At 35.2% G+C, this 18,663-nt stretch overlaps 1 protein-coding gene and 1 long non-coding RNA gene across 3 annotated transcripts; one reads left to right on the forward strand and one right to left on the reverse strand.

Annotated features, from left to right (window-relative positions):
• Positions 1–9,012: 9,012 nt before the first annotated feature.
• Positions 9,013–15,392, reverse strand: LOC113333547 (protein PHOSPHATE STARVATION RESPONSE 1-like). 2 transcript variants are annotated; one of them, XM_026579980.1, is made up of 9 exons: positions 15,215–15,392; positions 13,670–13,748; positions 12,911–13,584; positions 12,595–12,799; positions 12,415–12,491; positions 12,293–12,332; positions 11,629–11,686; positions 10,414–10,483; positions 9,013–9,784 (listed from the first exon to the last, which is right to left on the reverse strand). In XM_026579980.1, the coding sequence occupies exons 3-9, from the start codon at positions 13,568–13,570 to the stop codon at positions 9,449–9,451; spliced, it is 1,446 nt and encodes a 481-aa protein (XP_026435765.1). In that variant the 5' UTR covers positions 13,571–13,584; positions 13,670–13,748; positions 15,215–15,392; the 3' UTR covers positions 9,013–9,448. The 2 variants fall into 2 exon arrangements, with proteins under 2 accessions (XP_026435765.1, XP_026435764.1); XM_026579979.1 differs by having other exon boundaries at positions 12,911–13,748.
• Positions 15,393–15,579: 187 nt separating this feature from the next.
• LOC113333781 lies at positions 15,580–18,426 on the forward strand. Its single transcript, XR_003352357.1, has 3 exons — positions 15,580–16,616; positions 17,054–17,916; positions 18,045–18,426. It is a non-coding gene; the product is annotated as an uncharacterized LOC113333781 (long non-coding RNA).
• The last annotated feature ends 237 nt before the right edge of the window (positions 18,427–18,663 follow it).

Raw genomic sequence — 18,663 nt, forward strand, 5'->3', positions numbered from 1 at the left:
TATCTGTTGAATTGAAGGTTGTACAGGATCGTTTGAGCAAAGTGAAAGTGGATGAAGGCTTGCCGGAACTCTCATCTGGATTCACACCCAAAATCGATGTCGATTTGGAAGTGAATTCTATTGAGTCAAAATATGTTATAGATTTCACTCCTCGTTCTGCAAAACCACCAACAACAACAGAAGGTAAATTAGGGAATCTTAGATCTGAAATCGAGACCCAATTCTATTTGGTCGAAGGAGCTGGTGATGTAGGTGAAATTCAGGAACACAAGAGAAATTCAAGTTTTCTAGCCTACGAGGAAGGTAAGCCCTTCATTTTCGAAAGTAAATCTCTTAATGTTGATGTGTGTTATCAAGTTGGAAGGGATACCAGTAGTGAGTTAAATGATTCAAATTGTTAAATCAAAATTTCAGTAATGAAATTCAGCAGTTTGAAGATTGGAGTTGTAATCAGACTATGTCAAACGTATCTAAACTTCTGAAGTTGTTTTATGTCTTACTCATAACTCGAATTACTTCTTCGTGTGTTGTTTTACTTATTCCTGGATATGGCCGTATGATTTTTGATTGGAGTAAAAAAAATTTAGTCAGTAAGGTGTGTTCATATTGTGCCAGAGGAAATTTTGAATTTTGTCTTGCTTCATGTTTGGTTATTTCACTAGAGAAATCTGATGACAAATCTTTCTATGAGATTATTCTTCAACATGGGTGCCAATTGGATTCCATATTTATGAATTCAATTGTGTTCGTATGCGGTGAAGGTGGTGACAGTTGTTATGGTAGGAATCTGTTTGCGAAAATGTCAGACAGAGATTGTAACACAAGTTATGCTTGTGGCCATCTGTTGTTTGCTCGAGATACAAATCATGAGACCAGTTTATGGAATTCTTATTCAAAGGTTTTAATTAAAGCAAGTTCAGACTTGCCTCAGAATTTAACAGACTACAGGGGACGCAGTACCTTGGAGTTGGTTCTTATGTATGCAAGTAGGGGAAAATATTCATATTGTGGCCTGGATATTACTCGAAAGGTATTTGATAGAGGAAAAATGTTTCATGAGTATCCTTATTATTTTAGAAGAGGTTCTAAATTCAGCTCAATTATACTTACTTCTGATATTATTGTTCTTCATCTGGCCATTTTAATGCAAAATTACTATGCAAATGTTGTTTATAATTTGTTGCTAGAACTTGGTTATGGGTTTAGAATTGTTGGTCGCAATGTCAAATGTGTCCTTGATTGTTGAAAATGGTGACAGCCAGGATGCTTGTGAGTTGTTTCAGGAAATATTGCAGCAAGTTAGTGTCTGTTGTACTAGATTGAGACTTCATGTAACAAGGGCAAACAAATCTAGCAATGCACAATAGCAAGTTGACTACAAGCTTACTCTTCATAGCTGGAGTCTTAATGGTGATAGTGGGTTTATGTTTCTTCAACAACGGATTCGGAAAGAACTGTACCTTGCTTCCACTGCATTTTTGAGTTTACTGCCAATCATGAAGGTTGGTTATATCAGTTGCGTAGTCTATTCTATCATCCAGCAGTTGAGTGGTCTTCACTATTGATTATAGTGAATAAATTAGAAGATGGTGTTCCTTGGCTCGCTATTTATTTCCTTGTGGTGGTAGCCTTAGTTGTTAAGAAATATGGGAAACTCTTGAAGCTCAAGACGGGATATAAAGGAATGGGATTCTGCAAAAGAATAGTGGAAATCCAAAGGATATTTCTAGGAGCTAATGGTGGTGAGAGCATAGTGAAAGAAGTATTTGAAGAAACAATTAATAAACTGGTGGGTATTTTTACACAACTAAGAGATGCAGTTCTACGAATGGGAATGGTTAAAAGATTCAAAGAATCTGATTGGGTTGTTAATGATGCTCGGCTCGTTTTAGGCAGATTACAGCATATGCTTGTGCAAGAGCCACTACTTCAGCGGAATATCACATCACCATGTATAGTATATTCAAGTTTGAAGAGGTGAGAGTAATTCTGGTCACTTTACTTCATAGTTCTTGTTGTGTTACCCTTTTCATCTCCAGAAACATCAATCTATTATATTACTTTTACCTGAGGAGCATAGGAAGGAATTAGTTGTTGCAGGTGAGATTGGTGAACGAAGCTTGAATTGGCATGGTTCAGTTTTGGAAACACATTATGTCCTTCCCTTATATTGCTTGACTTTTAGAGTTTTCTATCATGAAACTAAACTTGAAGAGATCCTGGTTGGGTTTACGGAGAAATTAATCTCGCTTGTGGATAATATATGTACTGATCACAACTTAGAAGTGGATAGTTGGACAACCTATAAGTTACAACTGTATTTACATGTATTTTCAGCTCTCAAGCAACTCTTAAATCTTCATGCCAGAGATACAAGGCATTTTTGGGAAGGAATGTCACAAGAGTTCAGTATATTCACAAGCTTTGATTCATATTTTGGTTACCGCGCTGAGAATATTGTGCACATGTGCGAAGGTAAACTGATTATGCTATTACCTTTTGAAGGAAATAGATGGTGTTGTCCCTTCTTAATATCTAATGGTCGGGCTTCAGTTTACATAGTTGACAGTAGAAATGCCATTTATCACATTCTCGATACACTAATTTCTGTCACTGCTATTCTGCAAAGGGGTTTAACTAGAATTAACATCATACTATTAGACTCAAAGTTGAGGAAGAGATGCAGGTCAACCATGAAGAAGTTATCTTACCTGGAAAAGACTGGATGGTGCATATTTTTATGCTAGGAGTGAGGAATTGTTAATCAAATTAGAACTGCATGCTCAGGCTTCCACTGGTGGTGGGTATTTACCAAGCAGTGAGATATCATGATACTCAAGAGCCAAGTTTTGAAGTTTGAGTGTTGATTATGCCAAGTTGACACCTTCAGTTCGGATGAAGGATTTCAGTTCTTAGGGGCCTTGGTATTAAAGTTTATTAAATTCGCATCTCCTACTGAATTCTATCAATACTTGTTTATTATAGTTGTGTGCTTCACCGGTCAAGCTCATTTCACATCCTTGAGGACAAGGATGATTCGAAGGAGTGGGATTTGTCATAAACCGAGCTTCATGACAATTAGACTCGCATGTTATTTTCGTAGTTTCCTTATTAGTTCAGGTGTATCCTAGGTATTTCTATTTGTAAGTTGATTTACATCAATATAAGTTGTGTTGTTGTAAGGAATCGGTATCAAAGGAATTAATCAAATTATCTTTCTCTCCCAAGTTCGTCTGTTCTTCCCATTCTATGTCTAATTCTTCTTCTAACCCTCCAAATTCCTCTCTTCTTCTCCAATAATCTCTATCCTTAGAGATTGAGAGTTGTTTCTGTATATCAATTGTAGTGTAGATCACTACACTTCGATCTTTCATAGTTCGACAACCTTACACAGAACAATTCAATCACCACTGATTTCCTCAACTTTCTTTGTTTTCCCTCCTCTGAGATCAACCCATCTTTTCTCTTTGTAACCGAAGCAAGGCCAACTTCTTGGTTTAGGCTCGTTTTGTACGATTTTGATTCTGAACCTAAAGAAATTACTTTGACAGTATATTGTTTTACTTAGGAGTAATTTTTGGGTATAAAAAAGTGCTCACTATGTATAAAATGGTTATTGATAAGATCCTAGAGGTTTTGCTACTCGACTAGGGTTTTAGCGAGACAACCATAACTACACCAACTACATGTTAAATGTTGAAGACCTGAAGTTCGCATTGATATTGCTGAACAATATCAGAATCAAAGAAATGAAACTCGATAGTACTGATACTACTATTGCGTCTCAATATTGGGTTTTCATCAATTACTTATAAAACATAGAAAGGATGATATGTATAGTATTTTCAAAGGCATATTTCTGGATTTATCATGTTGTACTCATTTCCCTTCATCAAGGTTTTATTTCCCACTAGGTTTTCCCTTTGTCAATATTTTAACGAGAAAACATATGTGAGTCCAACACTATCAAAGTTTTCTTAATGTTATAGTATCTTTCCTTAGTTCAAGTTTTGTCCTTCTGGATTTTCCTAGCGAGGTTTTAACGAGACAATTGTCATTGGCTTAGATACAATAATCATCAAGGAGAGGAATTATATTTGAAGAACTATATCTGAAGCACTACATGTGAAGCGCTATGTGTGAAGCATTGCATATGAAGCACTACTTCTGGTCCGCACAATGGGGAGTGTTGTAGGGCCTTTGGCCCATTTGTTCCACCCATCTATATGTGACCAGGGTTTACACCCTAACCTATAAATAGAGGTTTAATCCTATGTAATATATGTAACTCTTCTCCAATGAATAACAACTCTCATTCTCTTGTCTATCATATGTTCTTCCATATACGGTTATACTACAACAAGAAGCGCATCAAGACGTGCATTTTTAAGCCATATGGGGAATAAAATAGTAAAAATTAATGTTTAATCCCATATTAGTGGGGCTTTAGACACTCTAGTCCAACGTCTTCAGGCCTACTATTTGCTAGTCCAAATTTACGAAAGCGGGAACAATTTAGTCCTTTTTTAGACGAGTTAGTCCAAATGGGAGTTAGTCCATGTTTCTCTACTACTTAAAATACCCTCTCATCGTTATCATACATGACGACTCTATTTTTGATTAGATCTGAGAGGCACGAACTTAGATGAGATTTGTAGAGAGAAATAGAGGCGATTCATGTTGAAGATTAATATATTAACAAATTTTCATTGAGTTAAACTTGTATTTATGTATGCAGATCAGTATCTAAACTTTGATTACATTTATTTTTTTGTTTTTTGTTTGCTTTTGGATCGATCGAAAATATTTGTTTGATGTTTGATCTCTTGTTTCAATATTTTCCGTTTTTTTTTAATCTTTTGATTCATGTTTTGATCTGTTTTCTATATTCATAGAACTTTGATTTTAATTCTTTTAGTTTTATTTAAATTTTAATTTGTTACCGGTTTTTACTGCTTAACTCAAAAAAATATACTTTGAGATAGCGATTCAGATCGTAGGTAGTAGGTACGACATCTCTTATTTGATTTTTTCATTATCTTGTTTCATGTTTCGATCATGTTTTTGATTTTCGTAGAATTTTGATTTTGTTAATTTTGATTTTAGGTTTTAACTTGTTTTCAATTTTCACTGCAACATGGGATTTTGATTTCAAATAACTTTTGGTTATTCTAAATTGAATTATTTGAGATCTTTAATGTTATTTAGGTCTTATAAGGCCTTATATTTTTTAGATGTGATTTATTTGTTGTCATTCGAATCTTCGTATACGTAATTTTGGTTTTTAATACGCTGAAATCGATAGACTAATTGATGGTCTTCGATTTATACAGCATGTGCACTTTAATGTACACTACTTTGCAATCTTCAGTTTATACAACATGTGTAATTTGTTGGTACATTGTGTATGTATTTTCCAATCTTCAGTTTTTACAGCATGTGTATTTTATTGTACACTGTATATGATTTTCTAGTATACAGGGTATCAAGCATGTCTGGTAAGGTCATGTATACTATTTTGTATTATGGTGATCAACATAGACAAAGAAGGTATTTCACCATATCAACATAGATTGTTGTTTATTGGTAAACTATAACGGTAAGCTCAATTAGACCGTTACATTACTTTTTCTGTCAGTCATTGTAAATTTTTAAATTACTAAATGTACTCAATTTTATCACATATTTGAATATGACAATACATTACACATAATTGTTTCCATATGATACCACTTTCAGAGTATGTCCTTATATTAATGCACAACACTTGTATATGTGATATAGTTTCTAGCATGTACTAGTTCTGTTTCTTCTTTGTCATTTTCAAAGTTCTCCTTTTTTAATATTAATACTTTTATTAGAAATCTAATAATAATACGAGAAGCCTATAGTACATATAATACTATTGTTCGAAATTCTAAAATGTTGCAAGCATGCAACTCACTTTTGAATCTCACTAAGTTAGCAAAAAAAAAAGCTTACATTTTTGTATATACCAGTACTTCCAAAGTCGCGGTGCCTATTGGCTATACATACTTACAATAGTTCTGCTCGTAAATACTTGTTTCTATGCATATAAATTATTTTCTATTTACTTATACTCGAGTAGATTCTTTGTTGAATTTCATATGACGATCAATGGTAGTGTGGCTGCCTTTTTTATAGGCTGATCAACGATAGTGTGGCTTCCATTGGTAGATTTTAACTGGTTGATTAGTGTATGTGTTGTGAGTATATTCTCATTTTGCGTTGATTTCGCGTTGTTATTGGTGTCACTTTTATATTTTCCATAGAGTTAGTTTGATATGTGTGCAACCTGTGATATAGAAGAGTCTATAAGCTTATGCTTTCTTACATGACTAGGGTGTACAACTGGTACACATGTAAACAAATTGACTCCATAAGCTTATGCTTGCATAAATCTAGGGTTTACAAACTGGTACACATGTGGAAAAAGTGACTACTAGTTTATCCTTGGATGAATAAATAGGGTGTACAAACTGGTACACATGTAGAGAATTGACTCCATAAGCTTACGCATGCATTAATAACTAGGTTGTACATGTGAAAAAAATGACTCCATAAGTTTATGCTTGCCTAAAGAAGTAGGATGTACAGTGCACATGTAAAAAATTGACTCCATAAGCTTATGCTTGCGTAAAACTAGGGTGTACAAACTGGTACACATATGGAAAAAATGACTCTATTAAGTTAATGCTTGAGTAAATAAATGGGGTGTAAAAATTGGTGCACATGTGGAGATTTGACTCCATAAGCTTATGCGAAATTGCTACACCTTCACGTGTTAATTTGTACATAGTTGTGAAACTGTTGATTGTTAATGTATGCATAGTTGTACACCTTTTTGTTGTTAATGTGTACATAGTTGTACACATATTGATAATTAATGGTACAAAATTATATTATACCCTGGTGCACTTTTAACAATCTTTTTTAACAGATGCATGAATGATAGACATCATATCACTTGGTCAAAGCTAATAAAAAAATGACTCCATAAGCTACGACTTCACACGTTGATTGTTAATGTGTACAAAGTTGTACACCTGTAGATTGTTGATGTATACGTAGTTTATACACCTATTTAATGTGTATATAGGTGTACACATGTTGATAATCAATGGTACAAAATTGTACTATACCCCGATGCACATGAGTCGTTTTTTGTAGTGGATGCATGAATCATAGACACCATACCACTTGGCCGCAGTTAATGAAAATTTTCAAACATGGATACGACACAAAAGCAATTACCTATTGATTATATTGATTATAAATGACGGCTCATTGGTGTAAATTTCTTTTTCTTAAATATAATATCCTTATTATTTTGCCTCTATTAGGGAATTCAGTTTAGATAAGTTATTTGGTATTCAAGTGAATTTCACACAAAAAAAAACCTTTGCAATTGAACTCAAAACCTTATTTTGAGTAAAATTGAACCTAGTAATCATGATATGCCACACTTCATACTCATTAGATACTATTTGGTTTTATACTCTGAGGTTTGCAGAGGTACCCACACTACCCTGATGCAAAATGCGACTATGGTATGATCATAGATATGCTACAACTACTCATGCTGCTTGGAAACCCAATGATGCTGAGAATAGAGCCAGTGATGGTGGTTTTGCCATAACTAACAATTTCTTAACTTTGCAGGATGCAATTCCATCTAGATCATCTATTCAAGGTATTCTGAGCTTATCATGTGACGAAGATACTCTGAGTTTTTGTCATTTAAATTGTGTTGCTCTTGTGTAATAAATATATGGGAGATTTCAAATAACGTAGGTTTGCGACGAGCTTTTTTTTACCAGATTCATACTGATTAGTAAAACTATGCCTACAACATTATCATTCGGTACTATGGATTTTCCTTTGTTGGTTTACTTATTTTCTTTTCCATTTTTATTCCATTTGTTCGGGACCCCTCATTTTCATTCCAATTTTTTCTTTGTCAGATTGGGTTGTGCCGAAGATGGATAGCGTTAACTATGTTTTGGCACATTTGTTCGGAACCCCTCATGGATATATTGCGTGTTATGTGGGTCTGGATTTTTGCAGCAGTGTACATAGTTGTGCACAACGTTGTAAATTAGACTTCTAAAAAAACGATATAGTCATATGGGTTATTCATTTTGTAGATCTCGGAAAGAGCTCTTCGAATATATAAGGTTTGCGAATTTTGGACGAGCGGTTCGAAAGATAAATTATTTTTTAATTATTTTTATATTATTTAAAATTGCCGACATCATCATGACTCATTTCGGACTAATCTGTAAATATTTGGACTAAATTGTAAATTAGGAAGGTTATCTGTGTATTTTCCATATTTTAATTAATTTTTGGACTTAGCTGTACCTAGTTAACTTGGGATGGACTAATCCATACTCTTTTTGGACTAAATTGTAAATCAGAAAGGTTATCTGTGTATTTTCCATATTGTAAATCTGAAAAGTTATCTGTGTATTTTTCATATTTTAATTAATTTTGGACTAAACCATACCTAGTTAACTAATCCATACTCTTTGACGCGTTTTTGGACTAACCGTTTCGTACAAGTATCAGAGGTAAACCATCAGTGTGCACCTAAAATCGTAATACTCCATTAAATGGCAGAGACTCTCTTCTTCTATATTGAGATCGGCAAAATTCATAAACAAAAGATTCCGTTGATATGCTTTATGAAATTGAAGGAGTGCTCTCTCGCTCGAATGAGCTAATCCAAATGCTAATAATTGCTTATTTGTTCAAGTGCATCAAACTAGACCAAGATGTAAACTCATTGTCAGTGGCATGATGATTTACAATAAACTTGAAACGATGGACACAATTTACAATCTGGAAGGATTTGTTTACCTTCTTTATGCATTCCTAGTTTATTTTTACGTCCAACTTTAGGATAATCTTTGGTACAAACAACAGTTCTGAACTTCCAATTCCATCATTTTTTCGGTTGGATACAATGGTAAATTAAAGAAGCAAAACTACAATCAACAGAATATGAAAGGGAGAGAAGACAGGAACAGGAATTTGAGAGACAATCCAGACCCAATCAAGCTAGTCATGCGTAATTTCATACGAAGGTTTCTAAGTTAAATCATATCCATTCCAACTGAAAAAGCTTATAAATTATCTTACACAGTAAAATACTTGCTCTCTTCATAGTTGGGGAACATATACAGAAGTATCCGTCTTCCATGACCAGTTCCTACAGGTATATCTCACCCACAAATCAAATGAACATAAAGCAGGAAGTCCGAACTTTATTGGTTAACATGAAAGAGACCGCAAGTCATCCACCAAATCAGAGAGAGAAAAGACAGAGAGAAAAGGAGTGAGAGAACATCTAAACTCCAATACACCTTGTATCAATCAGCATCCCTATCAAAATAAGATATTTTACTTTTTCTTACCAAACTTGTCACTCAGATCCTGTATTCTCGTCAGATCTGGCACGTTTTGCTTGTGGTGGCTTGAAGCTATCACTGGGATCTTGTTGGACATCACCCAGAGCTTCTTTCTCAAGTGCACTGCCATCTTTGGCATCATTACCCTTTAAAGCTTGATCTTTTTCGGATTTTTCAGCAGCATCTTTGGAAGGAGAGTTCTGAACCTGATCCAATGATAGAGCAGATGGGTCGTCGAGATTTGATGAAGAAGCTTTGAGCTTTTCAGTACCTGACTTGCATTGCTTCTCAAACATCATTTGAAGATACCTCCCTTGTTCTTCTATTCTCAACTGTAGATTTCTTTGAATCTGCAATAATACGTCCTATAATTTAAAAGACGAAAATAGAAAAGATAATTGCTGCAGAGTTAGCAACGAACAGACACGAGCATCGTGGGCCAAATATTACTGAAAGAAAAAGGTTAAATAATGTAAATATTAAAATGCTGAAGTGGTAGGACAAATTTTCAGGTACATCACCAAATTCAACTTGTATGTGATGGAGATTCCCAAATGGATGGCTGATATTTGATTTCAACATCCATTCACAGGGTCCTTCAGTTCAGGCCTCTGACAACTCTTTCGCTCAAGACCCCCTATAGAAGACCCAGCCAACTTCCTAACTGACCTGATCAAGTCTAAGTTACCTTCACCGGACCTGAGTCACCAAAAAAGTTTGGTACTAACACATACTACCACCCTCCCATTGTTGTCATAAAGATTAGATACTAACCTTTTTGGGGCCTTTCAGCCAATCCTAAGCACTATGACTAAAATTCAAGATACAATGAAAGATAACAAGCCCAATAGCCAATGCATTTACTCGTCCAAACAACTCAACTGAATAGTGGCCACGAACTTAGTCCACACATTAGCTAGTAAGAGGACACATGTAGAATGCAATTCTGACACCACTCATGAGGATCTAGAATCCATACCTCGAGTTGCTCATGCAGCCTCTTTTGAACTTCCATTTGCAACCGCAGTGCCTCGGTAATCTCAATACCCCTGTTATGCACATCAGAGACAGTTAGTCCAAATTCTAAAGGTTCCAAAGAGATACTGGTAAAATCTGCATAAAAAGTTTGAGATCATTCATCGAGTAACTTATCAAAATCATTATGGCAAAATGTATGTTTTTTCATGCAGCTGCTTCACAGAAATGCCAACATCAATAATGGTTACAAAGGTGAAGATTTCCAATATGAACGAATAGCGAAACAGCATACTAGACAAGCCAAGTTACGACCATAGCTAACCCATGAATCTGAACAGACGTTAATAATTTTACTTCAAAGGAGTCAAAAGTGAGTTGGCTAACTCAAATGATATTGCTTTTGACAATCAAGTTGGAGAAACACTTCCAATATCCAAAAAAACAAACAAAAAAAAAGAAATCCTTAATCCAAGCCATTTAAACTATCCTTCTACAATGATCGAATCCACAACCATAACAGTCTGCCACCCCCACGTTGCTGTCATTACCCAGAACACACCAACAGCGTCTCTACGAGGCTACTAGTCCAAACACACCATCATTACCACCCAAAAACGTGTGTCATAACTATCACCAGAGCAACACCACTCCCACTAGCTTCAATCCATGTGCTACACCACCGACATCAAAACATGACTTCTTCACCATCTTTACACCCACCATCCTCTACCTGTCATCTTCACTAATACAACGATGGACATCGAAAGAACATAATCATACCCATTACGGACTCCCAATACGTGACCCGCTTTTTTGTAGCAAAAGTTTTTCTAGTAAATTAGAATGATTATCAACTATCTGAGAATTTAAACATCCCTTAATAGTAAAATGCCATGGTCTAGGTCATGTTATAGAAATGCTTAATTGCATGGAATGGAGTGGCATAAATACACCATTTTGGTATGACGAAGAGTCCTTTTACTAAGCATGATCGGTTCCTTAACACATAACAAGAGTAATCACCCTGTCGACTTTCCATCATTAAAGAGGAACACATGCAAGAAATTAATACTTTAGTTCCAAAATCAGATACTCTATGTTTTGGATCTTTGGTGCTAAAATGAGTCTGTCATTCAGAAGTAGCGAGACAGAGCATGTAGGAAAATATTAAATTTTAGAAACTTCTCAGCTAATAAAAATAAAATGTCCAACTTACGTTTTCAGGTCTAGAGATGACATTTCTTCAATCGTGGACATCTTTCTCTCCGAATTTCCTAAACAAAATGAGGAAAACAATTAAGAGACCAAAGGACACATTAACATCTCTAACCATATCCATGAATATATATAGGTTCATACATTAGCCCAAAGGAAAAAAAAAAGTAGGGCTTGTGGAGGAACTTAAAAACTTCTTTAGATCGTGGCCTAAAGATTTACATGACTTTGGGATTAATATACAAGTAAAATACAAATTACTGGTGCATATGAATTTGACAACGGCCTCCATAAAGATAAAACAAAAGACAGACATAAAACACAAAAACAATTTCTGTTGAGGTTCATGATATCAAGGTGTATGATAATAACAAGTTTAGACAATATTAAGGTTTATGAATAACGATCAAAAGACAGACATAAAACACAAAAACAATGTGTGTTGAGGTTTATAATATCAAGGTGTATGATAATAACAAGTTTTGACAATTTTAAGGTTTAAGAATAATGATCGAAAGACTGACAAGTCAAGAATAACCTTCGAAGAGAGCAAAAAGTACAAACTACAAAGGAGAAAAGTACAAAGGAGAAAAGAACCAAACAGATGCCCACACACACAAAAAAAACTCTACAGAGAAGATGATATTGAGATAAATATTAAGTACCTTCTGACGAGTCTGGTCTATACCGTGCTGTTCTGTACTTCTGCAATTTAAAAAGAAAGAGTCAAAGAGTTATAAATCCACTCACAGATACATATTTATCTAATGATAAAGCAAAAACAAACCTGCAGGTGGCTTTTCACATGGTAAATGGTTAAGCCTTCAACTTTCATGAGCTTCAGCACACCCTTGGGAGTAGCTCCTGTAGGTCATATATCACTATTAAGTACTAGAAGAAGAAAAAAAATGATTCCTCTAGCCAAACAACGACTAATTAGTAGATAAAGGCATAAAGGGCTACCCACTTTCACTGCCACCAAGTTGATTCACCGCTTCTACAAAACGTTCATGAAGTTCAGGTGTCCACCGCATGCGTGGCTTGCTCGCAGAACCGTTGGATGAGGGGCTAGAGACACCACATAGATCTCCAGAATTAACAGGAAGCTGTTGATGACTTTGGGATTGGTGCACCGAGAAATTTGAAGATGGTTGCTGGACTTGATACGCTGACTAGACACAAATAGAGAATTGCATAGAAACATAAGTTAGTGATTGCTTCAAATGATGAGACAACGGCATGAATCAAAAAATTCAATCGCCTATAAATAAAAATGATCCAACCTTCTGTTCAGGATCAAGGACACCGGTGTCTACAAGAAGCTCACTCCAATTTGGAGCCAAAGCGTCATCACCAGTTATTAGTTGGTCTGCCCAATCCTGCCATTCACTTGGTTTGTTGTGGTCCTCTGTTCCTATACCACCCACACTACTGCTTTCCATTTGACTGTTCTGTATCGGGATATTCTCAGGAAAATCAAGAAAACCCTCCATAGGATCTGCACACCAGGAAACATCACTACTATCTTTTATATACTGACTGGATGCTGTGGATTTAAGTACTCCAGAAGGAAAAGGTTGATTTAATGGCAAAGATGATCCATTATTTGATGACTGTGAAACGAATGGAGCGTTTCTCGAATTCCTTTCATGGGGTGATAGACTGGAAAAATGATAATCCAAAGAGAAGCCTGAAGCTGATGAAAAAATATGTCCAACGACCTCACTGTTGGAGGGGAATGAACTTGCATGTGACATGGTCATGGGATGCGGTAACAGTTCTCTTGCCGATGAGACCTGTTGACACTCCGGCAAGTTCAGATACTTATCTTCAAGGGGGATGGGAAGTACTGGGAAGGACGATGACATAGGCACGGACACTACGCCACTAGTTAGTTGTTTTGCACCTGATCGATGGATGGATAAAACAGGGCGTGCCTCCATCCTTTTCCATATAGCTAAACAGTCACATAAAGTAAAAAAATAAATAAAAGTCCTTGCAACTTGTGAGCTTTAATTCACTTTTAGAAGCTCGTTGAGTACCCTAAAATTTTCGATTGGCAACCATAGTGAACATTAAGTCTCGAGGTGGGTATCACAAATGGATCAACTGGTCTTGGATCTGGAATAAAATACGATATAACACATCAATAAGATATCCCCAATGAAAATATTCCTAGCATGGAAAATTTTGACTGATTACAAAACATGAACATAGGAAAGTCAGATGTAAGAAGATTCGCAACAAGGTACTATTACTGAGAAACATGAATTTAGTACCAAGAATGAGGTTATTCACACTCAAAAAATAGTCAGAATCTCACTATGACTCAAATATGTCAAAACGAAAAGCAACAGAATTGCACGACGTGATAGTAAGAAAATGTTAAGCTACTGTCTTCTTCAATGACGATTAGGCTCATTAGTACCTAAGAAGTCACAATTAGAAGATATCGGCCTGAAGTATTCACCTTATTTGAAGATTCTAAGACTTCACCAAATCTGATGATGTCATACTTCTTCTTGACTACGATGCATTTCTTGTTCATTCCTATTTTCCTTTCAATTTCCTTACTTGGATTTGATGAACGCTCTCTGCTTAGTTTTTGTATGGATATCAAAAACTAGAAAACTGATTCATGGATTCTTACCGATAGGTATTGAAAAAAGAAAAAAGCAATACGTGGGACACAGTATAGATTCAGGTGGTCCACCTAAGGTTCTTGAACCCTAACAGTGCCAATGAAGGAAGATTTTCCAACTATCTTATGACAGTACATGATTCCTGTTTGACCCTTCCACTCTGTATAGGGCCCTATTTACTTTCTTCCTTACTTCCTTCATATCTTTATCCATGTATTTTAGCGTTCCCATATCCATCAATCAATAACCTTCATCATCCAATAAAACCAACATATCTACTCTCTCGTGACAAAATCCAAACAGTCTAGTTTGCCAAAAGCTAAAGGTGCCACTCTGACCTTGGATCTAAACATGCACACTCATTCCACTTAACGTGATCGTATTAAGAACCCGTCATTCATCTACCCTAACATCATTATAAGGGTAACTTTCATTCAATATGTGCATGTTGTTTCTCAATACTTCATAAACATAGTTCTACGTCCTAAATTCTGTTAAGCTATCAAAATCTAGCACCCAGACCATCAATACAATAAAACTAAACCTGAATTGAACTCAGAATATCCATTTCCCCCTCACCCTGATACACAAAGAGGGGGGTCTCAAAAGCTGTATACCATCAAACCAGAACAATATCAAAATCTAAAAAGAAAGGAAAAAAGAATCCTCTTATGATGCGCATAAAGTAAAACACAACAACAAATCAGAATCCACTAAGAAAAATACATACACTAGCATGATACTCAATTGAATAACCGAACCCCCATTTGAAATTTCGAATTCTAATACAGTATTCATCCAAACACAGTTCAATATGAATAATTGAGATTTCAATCCAACATCATGTATGATAAATGAATAAGATACTCTTCTTCACAACAAAAAAAAAATAATATTATTATTTTCTAATCTAAAAAGAAAAGAATGGGGATAACGAATTCTTACCTAAAATGAACGAAACTCGTAGAATTGATTTAACCTTCAAAATCGTCTAGGGTTTTCAATCAAAAAAAAAAAAGCTGCAAACGCACCCAAATTTTTTTTAAGATATTCGCCCTTCTCTCTTTTTTGTTATTGTGTTATTCCGAATTCCATATCAGAGTCCAAAACAAGTGAACAATAATAAAGACTCTCTCCCTCTCTGTGGAAGAAAAGAGTTTTCGCTCGCTTTGGAAAGAGAATGTGGGACCCATAACCACTGTTGATGAGAGAATATTTATGTGGGGTCCACGTAAGATTAGGTATGGAGATGTACAGAACAGGAAATTTTGATGTGTTCAGAAGTCAGCAAAGTTTGTGAAGTTGTTCTTCTTCTCGTGTCGTAAAAAAACTTGCTTTTGCAAGTGCTCCTTTCGTCCCACCAAAAGTCACATTATTGCCAGTTTTAATTTTTAAGTTTTTGTCCCGTGTGGATTTAGACTTGTACTTCGATAATTTAACTCTATTTCGATCTTTATGTCTTGGTGTATTGAAACGTGTATTTAAACAATTGAGATAGTTTTATTCTTTCTCTTTCCTTCCTAATGGCGGACACTGGCAATTTCGGAAATTCAAGTCCTAACTGCTTCCTTCCTTCCGATTCTCGCCTTATCCATGCTAACCCCTTTCTGATCCTTCCTCTGATTCTGATATGATTGATGAACCTTCCTCTTCGTTATCTTTTAAAGCTGTTCTCACCGGTAATTCTCAAGACTGGTCTTTTTTTGATGATGATGTTTTCTTAGATTGTTTGGATGATAATTTTTCTTTTCTTGACATCTCCTTTTCTTCTATTTCTTCTTCTATGATGTCTCCTCTTCTTTTATTTCTTCTCTTCTTGTTTCTTCTGCTTTACGCCGTAGTCTTTCTCCTTTAATGAGAAAGCCTTGATTGGTAAGGTTTTTGAAAAACGAGTTGTTTTTTTTCTTTTTTACAAGAGAAAGTAAATCAATTTTGGCCACCATCTTGTTCTCTTCAAATTCTAGACTTACATCTTATTTGTTAGCATCTGACTCGGCGTCTAGGTCTGAGTCAATCCCTGAATCGCGCCGAGTCAGATGTTAAACTGTTTGTTTTGCATTTTTTACAATCTCTGACTCGCTATCTGACTCGTTTGACACCCCTGATTCGGGGCCGCTGGACTCAGGTATGATATTACCCCTTACTCGACGCCCCCAACCTCTGAGTCGAATAAAATGCCTAAAAAGCCATCGATCCTCTAAAAGAAATCTTTTCTTTGTTTTTCGCTTTTCCTTCTTCAAAGCCAAACAACCCAAAACCTTAGAGAAATTTTGAAGATGATCAATACTAGGATGATGATGGACCAATCTAGAGCTTGAAAATCCATAGGTCGAAGATCAAATGACAGGTATCTGTTGGAATTTTCTTTCTTTTTTCGTCTCATCTTTCTCTCTTTTAAATGTTCTAGGGTTGTCTATCTATTGTGAAATTGTTTTCTAGGGTTTTTGGAGAGTATAAATTGTAATTGGAACTGAACACAAAAACCCTCTCTCTGAATCTTATTTCTTATCATGTTTTTATAGTTTCTAGAGTTTGGTTTGATGTTTAATTAGGTTTTGTGGGGGTAGTTTCTGTAAGGTTTATTTCTTATCCTTCCATGGTTGATTGTTTGTTTGTTGATGTGGAGTAATCCATGACATAATTTATTTATTTTTTGTATAAAGTCTTAAAGTATGGTGATTAGTTTGCTAAATTATATAGGGGAGCAGCGACAATGATATTAGCAAAGTAATTGACCCATTTTTGTGTTTTGACTTGAATTTGGTTGGCAACCATTATGTACAGTTAAAAATGCAGGAGACAAAATCCTTGATGAGTTATGCTTTTATGTTAATCAGAAGAGACGCCTTATCAGCTGTCAATTGAATTTTCGAATTTTCCTTTTTGTATGGGTAATTCTCTTTTTCTTGGTTGTTATAATCTGTAGAAATCACGTGTGTTAAATTAGCGGATATAAGAACGTATTTGTGACTGGAACCAATAAATTTTGGTTGAACCCGAAGAGCTTTTATAGATGATATATTGATTGAAGTATCTGGATGCATACTAATAGGTAACCCATCCATTGACACCCATCAATTTGTTAATACTGTTTGTTTATACTCCTTGAGATTTTAGTTCTTGTTCACTGCCTGAATTACAACTTATCTTTCTATTCATATTGGTTAGTCTGTGTGTATCCTATCTATTTGGACCTTAATATCTTTGCTTGATTAAGTTATATTAATTTGCTAAATGTGCACTTGTTTAGTCACTAGATCTTAGTCAATGGTGCATATATATATATACTTGAGACTTTAGTAGTGTATTTTTCTCTTCTATTCGGGGAGTAGGATAGGTATATGCAGGAACAAGATAATGAATGTGGTGGTGACACGAACAAGGTTATATCTACATGCACCTATTCTCATGACATTACTAAATGATATGTAGTCAGACTCTCCTGATTTTCTTATCTTTTAATGGGACAGGGTGAGTTCAGACTTTATAAATTTAGACATGGATGGGCTCAAGCACCTTCACATCCAATTTTAGCTTCTGATTCAAGCTGGGTTATGGAAAATAAATACTTCGAATGAAGTTTGTCATTAATAAAACTATTACAAAGAATTCAATTTGAATTTAGCAATAATTTCAGCGAAGAACAGGTAGTTGATATTCACTCCTCAGAAATTGTATCTTTTTTTTCTTTTTGGTTCTGTTTTGTTGTTGTAGAGGCTTTAACATATTTTGATATATGGTATGGTTTTTGTGTCTCTTCATTCTTTTCTATTAGATTCTTTCATGGATCACCTTTGCTGGATACAATATGAGCAGCGAGATATCGATATCGCTTGCATATCAATAAATAACTTTCTGCGTCACAATGCATTAGATGAATAGTTGTTTAACAATATGAGAACGAGGCATTTGAGATGAATGAGGCACATGTGGATGAGGAAAATGAATGGGGAAGCTGAACAAAATACACCTCGTTTATTTGGAAGACAAGAACAAATACATATGAACACTTTAGTTGATCAGATAGCTAATCTCCTTTAGGTTATATTGTTTCTTTATGGTTTTAGGACTTTAATAATTTATTGGAACAGTTGTGATGTTAAAGTAATGATAAGTGTTCATGGTCTAAAATGTGTACAAGGGTATTTTCTGTCCAAGTAAATTCAGTCAGTTGAGTCAGGTCTGACTCATGAAACAAACACATTTTCTGAGTCAGATCCAGATGAGTCAGGTGATTTTAGTCAGATCCAGATGACTCAGACCCAGACGACTCAGATGAGTCAGCTGCAAACAAACAAGGTGTTAGGGTTTGATTATTTCCTTTGTCGTTTCTCTGAAAGTTCTGATTTTAAAAAAGCTCTTTTCATTGGACCTTGGTTTATAGTTTGTCGTTT

Source organism: Papaver somniferum, unplaced genomic scaffold (genome assembly GCF_003573695.1).
Source record: "Papaver somniferum cultivar HN1 unplaced genomic scaffold, ASM357369v1 unplaced-scaffold_133, whole genome shotgun sequence".
NCBI lineage: Eukaryota > Viridiplantae > Streptophyta > Magnoliopsida > Ranunculales > Papaveraceae > Papaver > Papaver somniferum.

What these genes read in the sequence shown, in the direction of transcription:
- LOC113333547 (XM_026579980.1), bottom strand. Translation starts at nt 13,570, where the DNA reads ATGGAGGCACGCCCTGTTTTATCCATCCATCGATCAGGTGCAAAACAA. An exon ending in TAGACCAGACTCGTCAGAAG is followed by an intron (nt 11,687 to 12,292) that starts GTACTTAATATT and finishes CATTTTGTTTAG; the next exon opens with GAAATTCGGAGAGAAAGATG. An exon ending in GGCTGCATGAGCAACTCGAG is followed by an intron (nt 9,785 to 10,413) that starts GTATGGATTCTA and finishes GTATTATTGCAG; the next exon opens with ATTCAAAGAAATCTACAGTT.